The sequence below is a fragment of the Rana temporaria genome, chromosome 2, assembly GCF_905171775.1.
Source record: "Rana temporaria chromosome 2, aRanTem1.1, whole genome shotgun sequence".
NCBI lineage: Eukaryota > Metazoa > Chordata > Amphibia > Anura > Ranidae > Rana > Rana temporaria.
In genome coordinates this window covers 504476957-504490107 of record NC_053490.1, presented here as the reverse complement: position 1 = coordinate 504490107, position 13151 = coordinate 504476957, and the positions used below count along the sequence as shown (strand labels likewise).

At 43.9% G+C, this 13151-nt stretch overlaps 1 protein-coding gene across 3 annotated transcripts in view; it reads left to right on the top strand.

Moving 5' to 3' along the window:
• Positions 1-13151, top strand: part of IFNGR2 (interferon gamma receptor 2) — a 43814-nt gene that overhangs the window by 18661 nt on the left and 12002 nt on the right. For all 3 annotated transcript variants that reach the window (XM_040338897.1, XM_040338899.1, XM_040338898.1), the window contains 3 exons: positions 4901-5064; positions 6758-6903; positions 10967-11108. In XM_040338897.1, the coding sequence (XP_040194831.1) occupies positions 4901-5064; positions 6758-6903; positions 10967-11108 (452 nt within the window). The remainder of the gene's footprint in view (positions 1-4900; positions 5065-6757; positions 6904-10966; positions 11109-13151) is intronic.

Genomic DNA, 13151 nt, shown 5'->3' with positions numbered 1-13151 from the left:
TTAATCAATAGAACTTGTCGACCCATGCAGAAGATTAAAAAAATCTACCAACATAGCAACAAGTGATGAAAAGATGATAATTTTTCCTATTGGCTAAAATAAAAAACGTCGAAGTACAAAAACGTCGGACAACGCTGTATGCAAAGGCGCAAATAAGCATGAATACGCGCGACAAAACGCCGGAAAAAAACGACCGAACGACCGACGCTCAGGTGTGAATGCAGCCTAAGAGGGCCAAATAGAGATGCAGAGCTGGAGGTGTGTCTCTGTGTAAATCCAGGAAGTAAACAGGCAGCAGCTTCAGCTTCCCACAGTTCTCAGTTAAAATGGCTGCAGCCAGACTCAGTGGAGGGAGATTTGTGCAGCAGATTTGGCAAGTACAGAATCACAGAGTGTGTGTGTGTGTGTGTGTGTGTGTGTGTGTGTATATATATATATATGAAATAATATGCAAAGTGGTTGGAGGGAAGCTTCAGAATGGCAAAGATGTTTTTTTTAATTACAAATTATGTGAGCCGACTGCAGTTCCTCTTTAACTGCTTGCCAACCTGCCGCCACAGTTATACGGTGGCAGGTCGGCTCCCTTGCGTGAGAGCCCATAGCTATACGTCGGCTCTCGCGCAGGCCACTAACAAGACTACCGTGCGCGTGCCTGGTGGGTGCGATCGCCGCCGGGCACCCGCGATTGCTCGTTACAGAGCGAGGACCGGGAGCTGTGTGTGTAAACACACAGCTCCCAGTCCTGTCAGGGAGAGAAATGCTGATCTACAATATATAAACAATGTATAAACAGAAGATCAGTCATTTCCCCTAGTGAGGCCACCCCCCCTTACAGTTAGAACACACCCAGGGAACATACTTGACCCCTTCCCCGCCCCCAGTGGCATTTTTATAGTAATCAATGCATTTTTATAGCACTGATCGCTATAAAAATGCCAATGGTCCCAAAAAATGTGTCGAAAGTGTCCGAAGTGTCCGCCATAATGTTGCAGTACCGAAAAAAAATCGCTGATCGCCGCCATTACTAGTAAAAAAAAAAATATTAATAAAAATGCCATAAAAATACCCCCTATTTTGTAAACGCTATAACTTTTGCGCAAACCAATCAATAAACGCTTATTGCAATTTTTTTTTAATTTTTTTTACGAAAAATAGGTAGAAGAAAACGAAAAACCGCAGAGGTGATCAAATGCCACCAAAAGAAAGCCAATTTTGTTTGGGAGCCACATCGCACGACCGCGCAATTGTCAGTTAAAGCGACGCAGTGCCGAATCGCAAAAAGTGCTCTGGTCTTTGACCAGCAATATGGTCCGGGGTTTAAGTGGTTAAGGGCCAGCTCACTCGCCACATTCAAAATGCACTGCCTTTGCGATCTTCTGCAGCTGCCAGATTGCAAACACAGTGCATTTTGCAGGCACCAGATCGCACGGTGCAGCGCGCTTTTTCAAAAGTAGTGCATGCTTTTTGTGAGTTCTGGTGTGATTTGCAGCCTATTCAAAGGAATGGGCTGCCAAATCGCACTGCAGAGAAATACACAGGAACACAGACCACGTTTCTGTGTGATTTTGGTGTGAACTGCCCTAAAGACCTCATGCGCACAGGCGAAAATAAAATGCAGCATTTGTAACCATTTTTTTTTTATTTTTTTTTTAAATAAGAGGAGTCTTCAAAAAGTTTCCACACTTTTTTCAAACTCCAATTAAATTTGGGGTGTAATGAAATGAAAATATTGATGCCAAAACCCAAAATGCAGGATGCAATTGGCCAAAACCCAAACTGAAAATGACAGATTATATATAAAATTGTATTAAAATGTTTTAATTAATATCTTAAATTTTAAATGAACCTGAATATATTGTCGGACTTTATCGTCTTGTTTAGTGCAAGAAAAGCTCAAGAAACATGCATTCCTTTAAATTCTATGTCTGTCTTCGCACTGGTCCGCTGTGCTTCCCTTGTGGTGTTAAAAAATCTTGTTTGCTGAATTTTTGGTCAGTTTAACCACTTAAGCCCCGGACCATTTTGCTGGCCAAAGACCTGGCCACTTTTTGCGATTCGGCACTGCGTCGTTTTAACTGACAATCATGCGACGTGGCTCCCAAACAAAATTGACGTCCTTTTTTTTTCCCCCCACAAATAGAGCTTTCTTTTGGTGGTATTTGATCACCTCTGCGGTTTTTATTTTTTGCTCTATAAACAAAAATAGAGCGACAATTTGGAAGAAAAATCAATATTTTTTTACTTTTTGCTATAATAAGCATCCCCCCCAAAAATTGATAAAAAATGTTTTTTCCTCAGTTTAGGCCGATACATATTGTTCTACCTATTTTTGTTAAAAAAAAATCGCAATAAGTGTTTATTGATGGGTTTGCGCAAAAATTATAGCGTCTACAAAATAGGGGAGCACTGCAGCTGCTGACTTTGTTAATAAGGACACTTCCCTGTCTTAGGTGCCCCCGAAGTCGGCCCCCCGACGGCGATCGCTCGGTCCTGGCGCCTCCATCCTCGCTAAGGGAAACGGGCAGTGAAGCCTTACGGCTGAAATAGTTAATCATTTACATGTTTTCCCTGCATTGTGGACATTTGGGATAGTTTCTTGAGGTTATCTGAGGTAAGCTTCTAACCTCAACTGCTGCTAAACTCAGTGGGCCCGGATTCAGATACATTGGAGTATCTTTCGGCGGGGCGTAACGTATCTCAGGTACGTTACGCCGCCGTAAATTAGGGCGCAAGTTACGTATTCAGAAAGAACTTGCGCCCTTAGTTACGGCGGCGTAACGTATGTGGTCCGGCGTAAGCCCGCCTAATTCAAATGTGGATGATGTGGGCGTGTTTTATTTAAATTCACTGTGACCCCACGTACTTGACGTATTTTACGAACGGCGCATGCGCCGTTCGTGAAAAAATCCCAGTGCGCATGCTTGAAATTACGCCGCAAATCGTCATTGCTTTAGACGTGAACGTAACTTATGTACAGCCCTATGTACTTACGCAAACGACGTAAAATTTTCTAAATTTGACGCGGGAACGACGTCCATACTTAACATAGGATACCCGGGCATATAGCAGGGGTAACTTTACGCCGGAAAAAGCCTAACGCAAACGACGTAAAAAATGCGCCGGGCAGGCGTACGTTTCTGAATCGCCGTGAATACCTAATTTGCATATTCCTCGCGGAAATATACGGAAGCGCCACCTAGCGGGCCAGCGTAAATATGCAGCCTAAGATACGACGGTGTAAGACACTTACGCCGGTCGGATCTTAGGGAAATTCTGGCGTATCTTGCTTTCTGAATACAGAAAGAAGATACGCCGGCACTTCGTAGCACTTACGCGGCGTATCAATAGATACGCCGGCGTAAAGGCTATCTGAATCCTGGCCAGTATGTAAAAGCTGTTAAACAGTGATTTTTCAATGTCGTTTATTAGCTGTCAGTTTCCAGCATTCAGAAGAGGTTTTCAACTGCCCCGTGTATATGAGGCCTTAAAGGGGTTAAAGGTAAAAAAAAAATTCCTTTTAAATAGCTTCCTTTACCTTAGTGCAGTCCTCCTTCACTTACCTCATCCTTCTATTTTGATTTTAAATGTCCTTATTTCTTCTGAGAAATCCTCACTTCATGTTCTTCTGTCTGTAACTACACACAGTAATGCAAGGCTTTCTCCCTGGTGTCGAGAAAGCCTCTTGAGGGAGGAGGGGCGAGCAGGCAAGTCAGGACACTCTCTACTTTGCAGATAGAGAAAGAAACTGTGTGTTAGTGGGCGTCCTGACACTCCTGCTCACCCCCTCCCCCCTCAAGAGGCTTTCTCCACACCAGGGAGAAAGCCTTGCATTACTGTGTGGAGTTACAGACAGAAGAACAGGAAGTGAGGATTTCTCAGAAGAAATAAGGACATATAATGGCAAAATGGAAGGATGAGGTAAGTGAAAGAAGACTGCACTAAGGTAAAGGAAGCTATTTAGAGAACTTTTTTTTTGACCTTTACAACCCCTTTAAAGATTTTATTTCATTGGAATGTTTATGAGGAGGGAGAGGAGGAACCAGGGAAGGCAAAATATAAGCAGGTTAACCACTTAAGGACCGCCTCCTGCAAACATACGTCGGCAGAATGGCACGGCTGGGCACAAGCAACGTACCTGTACGTCCTCTTTAAGTGCCCAGCTGTGGGTCGCGCACCTATTTTTAGCGCTAAACCGCCTGAAAAACTCCTCAGTGTGAAAGGGGCCTAAAAGTTAGTCTTCTACAGTTTGTTTACATTGCATCATCATTCGTTATTTTGTGTTTGTACACATTCATATACTTGAATAAAAAGTCGTTTTAAAACTAAATGCCGGGATCACCAAATATTGTCTAAATATAAAAGTCATGTGTATTGTTCCTTGAATCTTGGTGTGCTTTGTATATTTATTCCAGATCTGTGCAGTGATTCAGTGTGAGGCTTTACTCTTCAGTGTAGGAGCTTCCTGTGATAAAGACCTCTCACTGCTGCTCTCTCTCCTTGTGCAGGGCGACTGGTCTTGTCTCCGCCCCCCTTCCTGTAGTTTTCTGCAGGCAGCCTGTAGTGGATGGAGCCTGTTGGCCCTCCCACAGCTCTGCTCTCTACAGGCAATGTGGGAAAACAGTAATGATGCCACTGATACCTATACATGGTAATATCTAAATTTGCAAAGGCATTTGAAAGTACATTGTATATCTTTTGTGGCTAATGAAGAATATAATTAAATTAATTTTTTTGTGCCTGGAGTTGAGCGTTAAATGAAATGGCAGCAATCTGAATTGTTTTTCACAGCTAGGTCTACTTCGGGGTTTATACTGATTAAAAAAAAAAAAATGTATATGTAGGTGAAATAGGATGGCAATAGTAGAGTCATTGCAATAACTCTGTATTTTGTGTCTTGCAGTTACATGGATTTCCGTGAATTGTGCGTAAACATCACAGAGACAGAGTGTGACTTCACAGAGAAAATTGAGTCCTTCTGGAGGGGAAGAATGAAGGTCCGGGCGGAGTTGGGATCAAGAAGATCGGAATGGGTTGTATTGCCGAATTTCCAACCAAGTAAAAACAGTACGTGATTCTGAGATGGGAGGGAGTGGTTATCCTTGAAGTGACACTTAAAGAGGAAGTAAACCCTCAAAAAAAAAAACACACTGCAAGATAAAGGTATAATGAGATAGTATGCATAGCATACTAGCTCATTATGAATTCCTTACCTGAGATCGAAGCCCCCGAAGCGACCCTCGTTCACCTCCTCCGTCGCCGCCATAATACCCGGAGTTACTTCCGGGTATCGCTGCTCCGGCGCTGTGACTGGCCAGAGCAGCGATGACGTCATGCATGTGGGAGCCAGCAGTGATGGCATGATCGCCTTCCGTGTAGGTTTAGGAGATATTTATTGTACCTACAGGTAAACCTTAATCTAGGCTTACCTGTAGGCAAAAGTGGTCTGTAAGGGTTTACAACCACTTTAAGTCACAAGAAGAAAAATGCTAATAATGGCCCCTGCACAGCAAGAGCTATAATGATTACATTTCCAGCATGTAGTTCCTTGATTCTTGGCTGTGCTAAAGATCTACAGCAGGTGTGCCCAACCAGCGGCCCGGGGGCCACATGTGGCCCGCGGAGCCCTCGGATGTGGCCCGCGGCCTTCTGCTTTGGGATAGCAGGTTCGCAAGCCCAGACCGCAGGTTGCCGACCCGTGTGAAAGCAGCCTTAGGCCCATTTCACATGATCGGTTCAACCCACACAGACCCTCCATTCATCTCTATGTAGAGGCAGCTGTAAACGGACTTGTGTCCATTTGCACCCACCTACCTCCAATCCAATACAAAAAAAAAAACAGAAGGGGATCTGTCCCCTTCCATCTGGTTGTATTGGATGGGAGGGCCCACAGAGTAGAGTGGGCTGTGTCCGTGTCTGTTCTGCATATACAGAGCAGACACAGATTCCGTCTTCCGTCCGCTCCACTTATTGTGGCCCGCGACCAGTAACCAAGTCGCTCATGTGGCCCTCGCTCTTCAAAAGGTTGGGCATGCCTGATCTACAGCAAATGGAGAGCCTTCAGCATCCCGTACACTCCTCCAGCTGTGCTGGATAGGGGGGCCCTTCTGTTAGATGCTCATCAGTGCCACCCCATCAGTGCCGCCTTATCAGTGCCTGTCAGTCAGGGGTCAAGTCCTGGGGAATAAAGTGTGGGAACTCCCACTCAAGATCCACTCCCCCATCCACTGTACCTTAGTAATCCTTTATGTTACTGGCCGCTTCCTGTATATGGATTCATCGGGTAGTGTGCGGGTATTCCGTCACTTCCTCGATGCCGCAATGTCTCCTGGGAGCTTTTGTCATTGTTCCCAGGAGACATTGCGGAAGTTATGGCGGGATTTAGAATGAACTTTAAGCAAGTATTGATGTGGTTAAAAGCAAACTAAATCTTGAAGTATTCTCGAACAACATTCTTCAAGTCCTCATATGTACCGATTAGAAGTTCTACTTTAAAGTTCACTATCTGACCATCCATTCTCTGCAGAATCATCTTTTGGATCTACCTAATATGAGGACCTACCTAGACTATCCAATCAAATTGTATCTAATCAGGGAGACCTGTGCCCTGAATACGTTTTGCTTGATCTGACACTTTGCTCCTACATGTTAGGTGGGTGGGTGTTAGGTGGGTGGTAATAAAATGATGGCTGATTGATGGATCGATAGATGCCGGTACAGATCATACAGTCATGTTCACATGTGCTGTTTCTCTCTGCAGCAATCATAGGACCCGTGAAGTCACTTGGTCTGAATTCCCATTCAGGAAATTTGGCTGTGGATTTTTCACCTCCTTTCTCACCAATTCCCGATGTATTGGTAATATACTATAACCTGTCTTACTGGAAGGAAGATTCAGAGGAGAAGGTAGGTTCCTGGCATGTGCTTGTCCAGGGAATTGCATAGCTCCCAACTGTCCCTGATTTGGAGCAATGTCCCTCTGTCCCTCTTCCCCCCTCATTTGTCCCTCATTTGTCCCTCATTTTGCTCTGATCTATATAGTTGTATATAAAATGCACTTTTTGTCTATCAAAAAGTGTTTCCCAGTGCTAAACCTTTCATCCAATTTCTAAATTGCTGCATTTGTACATTCTTAAAGCCAATACAAAGAAATAGTGGTAAAAAAAAGCCCTTGTGGATTTGATTAAACTTTTTTTGGGGTTAATTCTCCTTAAAGTGGAGTTCCACCCATTTTTTTATGTTTGTCTGTGCTGCATGCTCTAATCTCATAGTGTTCAGAATGGCCAATTTTTATTTAATTTGTTGCTTGTAAATACCTTTATTTTGTAGTCCTTCATTACTTCCTCCTCCTTATTAGCCTAGGCTATTTGCAAGGGTTTCTGGGATAGGCATCATGTTTCCCAGTAGTCCTTGCAAACCTGACTGAAACCTATTACATTGCTTGTGCACTGAGCATGTGCGAGATATGCAAAGCTGAAATCCAGGAAGTCATACAGTCTGGCTTCATGATGCCCACACTTAAGATGGCCACGGTCTATTTCTAGATTATAAACTATTTAAATGCTGTAACAACCTAACAAAACGGACCTTAGTTTACAGACTAACTTTACTAGAATACATTAAGCTTGTGTATTACAGGGGTATTTATATTTAAAAAGTGAAATTGTGGGTGGAACTCCGCTTTAAAGGGGGATGTGGTGGGGGGCGTGTCCTATGCCTACATACGTTTTGTTAGTAGGTGTCCCTGATTCCCATGTCAAATTTTGGGAGGTATGGAATTGGGTATCACCAGGTCTTTGCTCTATGTGGAATACAGCATATTGCATTTTAACCACTAGAGTACCGGGCCATCGTCAAATGACGGCTCCACGGTTACTCTGAAAATTCAACAGGACGTCATTTGACATCCTGTATTCTTGCGGCCACTGGGGGGCGCGCGAGCGCGCCGACGGCGGCGCGCGCGCGCCCGACGCGTCCCCGAGATGCCGATGCGCGTGCCTGGCGGTCGCGATGTCCGCCAGGCACTCGGAATCGGCGGCTACAGGGACAAGACGTGGAGCTCTGTGTGTAAACACAGAGCTCCACGTCCTGTCAGGGGAGAGAGGAGACCGATCTGTGTCCCTTGTACATAGGGACATAGATCGGTCACCTCCCCCAGTCACCCCCCTTCCCCCACAGTTAGAACACAATTCAGGTATACATATTAACCCCTCCCTCACCCCCTAGTGTTAACCCCTTGAATGCCAGTCACATTTATACAGTAATTAGTGCATATTAATCGCTGTATAAATGTGAATGGCGCCAAAAACGTGTCAAAAGTGTCCGATGTGTTCGCCGCAATGTCACGGTGACAGTAAAAAAAATCGCAAATCGCCGCCAATACTAGTAAAAAAATTAATAAAATAAAAATGCCATAAATCTATCAGCTATTTTGTAAACGCTATAACTTTTGCGCAAACCAATCAATATATGATCATTGCGATTTTTTTTACCAAAAATATGTAGAAGAATACATATCGGCCTAAACTGAGGAAAAAAAACGTTTTTTTTAAAAAAAATTGTGATATTTATTAAATAAAAAAGTAAAAAATAGTGTTTTTTTTTTTAAATTGTCACTCTTCTTTTGTTTATAGCGCAAAAAATAAAAACCGCAGAGGTGATCAAATACCACCAAAAGAAATCTCTATTTGTGGGAACAAAATGATAAAAAAATTGTTTGGGTACAGTGTAGCACGACCGCGCAATTGTCATTCAAAGTGCGACAGTGCTGAAAGCTGAAAATTGGCTTGGGCAGGAAGGGGCGTAAGTGCCCGGTATGGAAGTGGTTAACCAACTGCTGTGTGACGTGCCCGGGCCGCACACATACATTCAAGTCGGATGTGAAACTTTTTAGCTCGACTGAACTTTCAGTTTGAGGCCGAGAAGCACATTCCAGGTGCATCAAAACAAAAGATGTGCAAAATCTTTGGCCCCTTTCACATGTACGGATCCCGTGAGGATCCATACATGTGTATCCGCTTGCTCAGCGGGGATCGCTCTGTTGATCCCCGCTGAGCCGGCAGGTGACAGGGCGGTCTCCGCACACTGTGCAGGGACCGCCCTGTCAGATCTCCGCTCTCCCCTATGGGGGGATCGGATGAACAAGGACCGCCTGTCCGTGTTCACCCGATCCGCTCTGCAGACGGATGGAAAAATAGGATTTTCCTCCGTCCGCAGAATGAACGGATGGATGAGATCAGCGTGGTGTGAAAGGGGCGTTAAAGTCAGTTTTCTTTAGAAAGAAGCCACATCCTGAGTAGAAAACCCTGCTCCCTGCCAGCACGATGGAGATAAGAACCCCATGCTCTGTATGGCAGAGGGGGTCCTCATCCCCACAGGGAGTTTATCAGAATCTGAAAGCAAGGGGCCCCCCAGATCCCCCCCCATGTGAATGAGTATGAAGTACATACAGTGGAACCTCGGATTGCGAGTAACCCGGTTAACGAGCTGTATTTTTAAAAATCGTAACTTGGTTTGCGAGTGTTGTCTCGCGAAATGAGCACGATTCAGGCCAAAGCGGTGTGGAGTACCGCATTTGGCCTGAGGTGTGGGGGGGGGGGGGCGCTGAAGCCAAATGGCGCCAATCGGCGCCGTTCAGAAATGCACGGAAAGGCCCGAGGATAGCTCGGCTGACCTTGGCAAATCTCGGCGGGAAGAAAGTCTTTCTGAGGCTCTCCGGCGCCCACCCGTCTCTGGTCGCATGCGGTATTGCATGGCATTGAAGTCAATTATTTTCGTTTTCATTGACTTCAATGGGGAAACTCGCTTTGATATGCGAGTACTTTGGATAACGAGCATTCTTCTGGAACGGATTATGCTCGTAATCCGAGGTTCCACTGTACTCTGTCCCAGAGACGCAACAGGAAGTAAAAGAAGAGAAGCTAAAAACACTTTGGCCCAGATTCACAAAGGACTTAACTCCACGTACGCCGTTGTAAGTCCGAATGTGCGCCGTCGTATCTATGCGCCTGATTCTTAGAATCAGTTACGCATGAATTTTGCCTAGATACGAGCGGCGTAAGTCTCCTACGCCGTCGTATCTTGGACTGCATATTTACGCTGGCCGCTAGGGGCGCTTCCATAGATTTACGCGTAGAATATGCAAATGAGCTAGATACGCCGATTCAGAAACGTACGTGCGCCCGGTGCATTGATTTACGTTGTTTACGTAAGGCTTTTTCCGGTGTAAAGTTACCCCTGCTATATGAGGCGTAGCCAATGTTAAGTATGGACGTGAGGACAGAGTCGAATTTTGCGTCGTTTGCGTAAGTCGTACGCGAATAGGGCTGTGCGTAAGTTACGTTCACGTCTAAAGCATTGACTATTTGCGGCGTAATTTGGAGCATGCGCACTGGGATACTTTCACGGACGGCGCATGCGCCATTCGTTAAGAGCGTCAATTACGTGGGGTCACGATTAATTAGCATACAACACGCCCCCTACCAGCCTATTTTGAATTGCGCGCGCTTACGCCAGCCCATTTACGCTACGCCGTCGTAACTTAGGACGCAAGTGCTTTGTGAATACTGCACTTGCCTCTCTAAGTTGCGGCGGCGTAGCGTTAACAAGATACGCTACGCCCACACAAAGCTACGCCGCCCTACGTGAATCTGGGCCTTTGGCTTTAAAGTAGTAGCCTAAAACTAACCAACTCTAAATCTACTGACAGCCACATTCTAAGACTGATCTGTCTAACCTTGTGAAGCAAAAATGGCTATACATACCTTTTCTGAAGCCGATTCGGTCTCCAGCAGTCTACGTGGCCACGCCCGTGGTTTGCCACATACGTGGCCTTCAAAGATCTTGGAACTTCACTATATCATTGAGTTGGTTTGTTTTTTGCTTGTTTTGTTTCTAGCTGAAAGTTCTTTCTTGATGACGTCTATACAACTTGTTCATCTTCTGACCTGTATTTGTCGTTTCACTTTAGAAGACAGTTGACCTCCATTCTTCCATGACCTACGTATTGGACAATCTAGAGCGCAATACGAATTACTGTGTACAGGTGTATGCTTATACACGTTCTATAAAAGGTCTGATGAGCGACTCTGTGTGTGAAAAAACTGTTACAGGTAATTGATTTTTTTTGATTTTGATTTTTTATTTATAGAAAAACTTCTTGCAGAGAATGGCATGTAACATTGAAATGTGAAGTCTAGAGCAAAGTCAGTAAATGTATCGTATTTCCATGTTCTCAACGTATACAGTGGATATAAAAAGTCTACACAACCCTGTTAAAACGTCAGGTTTCTGTGATGTAAAAAAATCGAGTCAAAGATAAATAGTTTCAGAACTTTTTCCACCTTGTCAATGTGACCTATAAACTGTACAACTCGGTTGAACAACAAACTGAAATCTTTTAGGTGGATGGAGGGTAAAAAAAATAAAAATAAAATATGGATGCAGAATTGTGCACACCCTTAAAGGGGTGGTAAAGGTTAGTTTTTTATTTTCTAACTAGGTTCCTTTAACCACTTGCCGACCAGCCGCCGTTCTACGGCGGCAGGTCGGCTCTCCTGGGCGAGAGCCCGTCATACTACGTCGGCTCTTAGAGCGGCCACTAGGGGCGCGTGCTCGCCCCCGACTCCTGTGCGTGTGCCCGGCGGGCGCGATCGCCACCGGGCACACGCGATCGCTCGTTACAGAGCGGGGACCGGGAGCTGTGTGTGTAAACACAGAGCTCCCGGTCCTGTCAGCGGGGGAAATGCTGATCTTCTGTTCATACAATGTATGAACAGAGGATCAGTGTTTCCCCTAGTGAGGCCACCCCTCCCCCACAGTAAGAACACACCCAGGGAACATACTTAACCCCTTCCCCGCCCCCTAGTGTTAACCCCTTCACTACCAGTGGCATTTTTATAGTAATCCAATGCATTTTTATAGCACTGATCGCTATAAAAATGCCACTGGTCCCAAAAATGTGTCAACAGTGTCCGAAGTGTCCGCCATAATGTCGCAGTACCGAAAAAAAATCGCTGATCGCCGCCATTACTAGTAAAAAAAATATATTAATAAAAATGACATAAAAATACCCCCTATTTTGTAAACACTATAACTTTTGCGCAAACCAATCAATAAACGCTTATTGCGATTTTTTTTTTAATGAAAAATACGTAGAAGAATACGTATCGGCCTAAACTGAGGAAAAAAAATGTTTTTTTATATATTTTTGGGGGATATTTATTACAGCAAAAAGTAAAAAATATTCATTTTTTTCAAAATTGTCACTCCTATTTTTGTTTATAGCGCAAAAAATAAAAACCGCAGAGGTGATCAAATACCACCAAAATAAAGCTCTATTTGTGGGGAAAAAAGGACATCAATTTTGTTTGGGAGCCACGTCGCACGATCGCGCAATTGTCAGTTAAAGCGACACAGTCCCGAATCGCAAAAAGTGCTCTGGTCTTTGACCAGCAATATGGTCCGGGGGTAAGTGGTTAACTAGTGCATTGTTGGTTCACTTACCTTTTCCTTTGATTTCCCTTCTAAAACATTTTTTTTTGTTTTCTTTGAATGTCTCACTTTCTGTTCCTCCTCATTAGGCTGTTCTGGCTGACTAACCCCCAGCCAGAACGGTTCGGATAATGGGGGCAAGCTTACTGAGGAAAAACAGGAAGTGAGAGATTTAGACAAAGAAAAAAAAAAATTTTGAAGGGAAATCGAAGGAAAAGGTAAGTGAACCAACAATGCACTAGCTTAAAGGAACCTATTTAAAAAATAAAAAAACAAACCTTTACAACCCCTTTAAACTAATACAGGGAGTGCAGAATTATTAGGCAAGTTGTATTTTTGAGGATTAATTTTATTATTGAACAACAACCATGTTCTCAATGAACCCAAAAAACTCATTAATATCAAAGCTGAATATTTTTGGAAGTAGTTTTTAGTTTGTTTTTAGTTTTAGCTATTTTAGGGGCATATCTGTGTGTGCAGGTGACTATTACTGTGCATAATTATTAGGCAACTTAACAAAAAATATATATATACCCATTTCAATTATTTATTTTTACCAGTGAAACCAATATAACATCTCAACATTCACAAATATACATTTCTGACATTCAAAAACAAAACAAAAACAAATCAGTGACCAATATAGCCACCTTTCTTTGCAA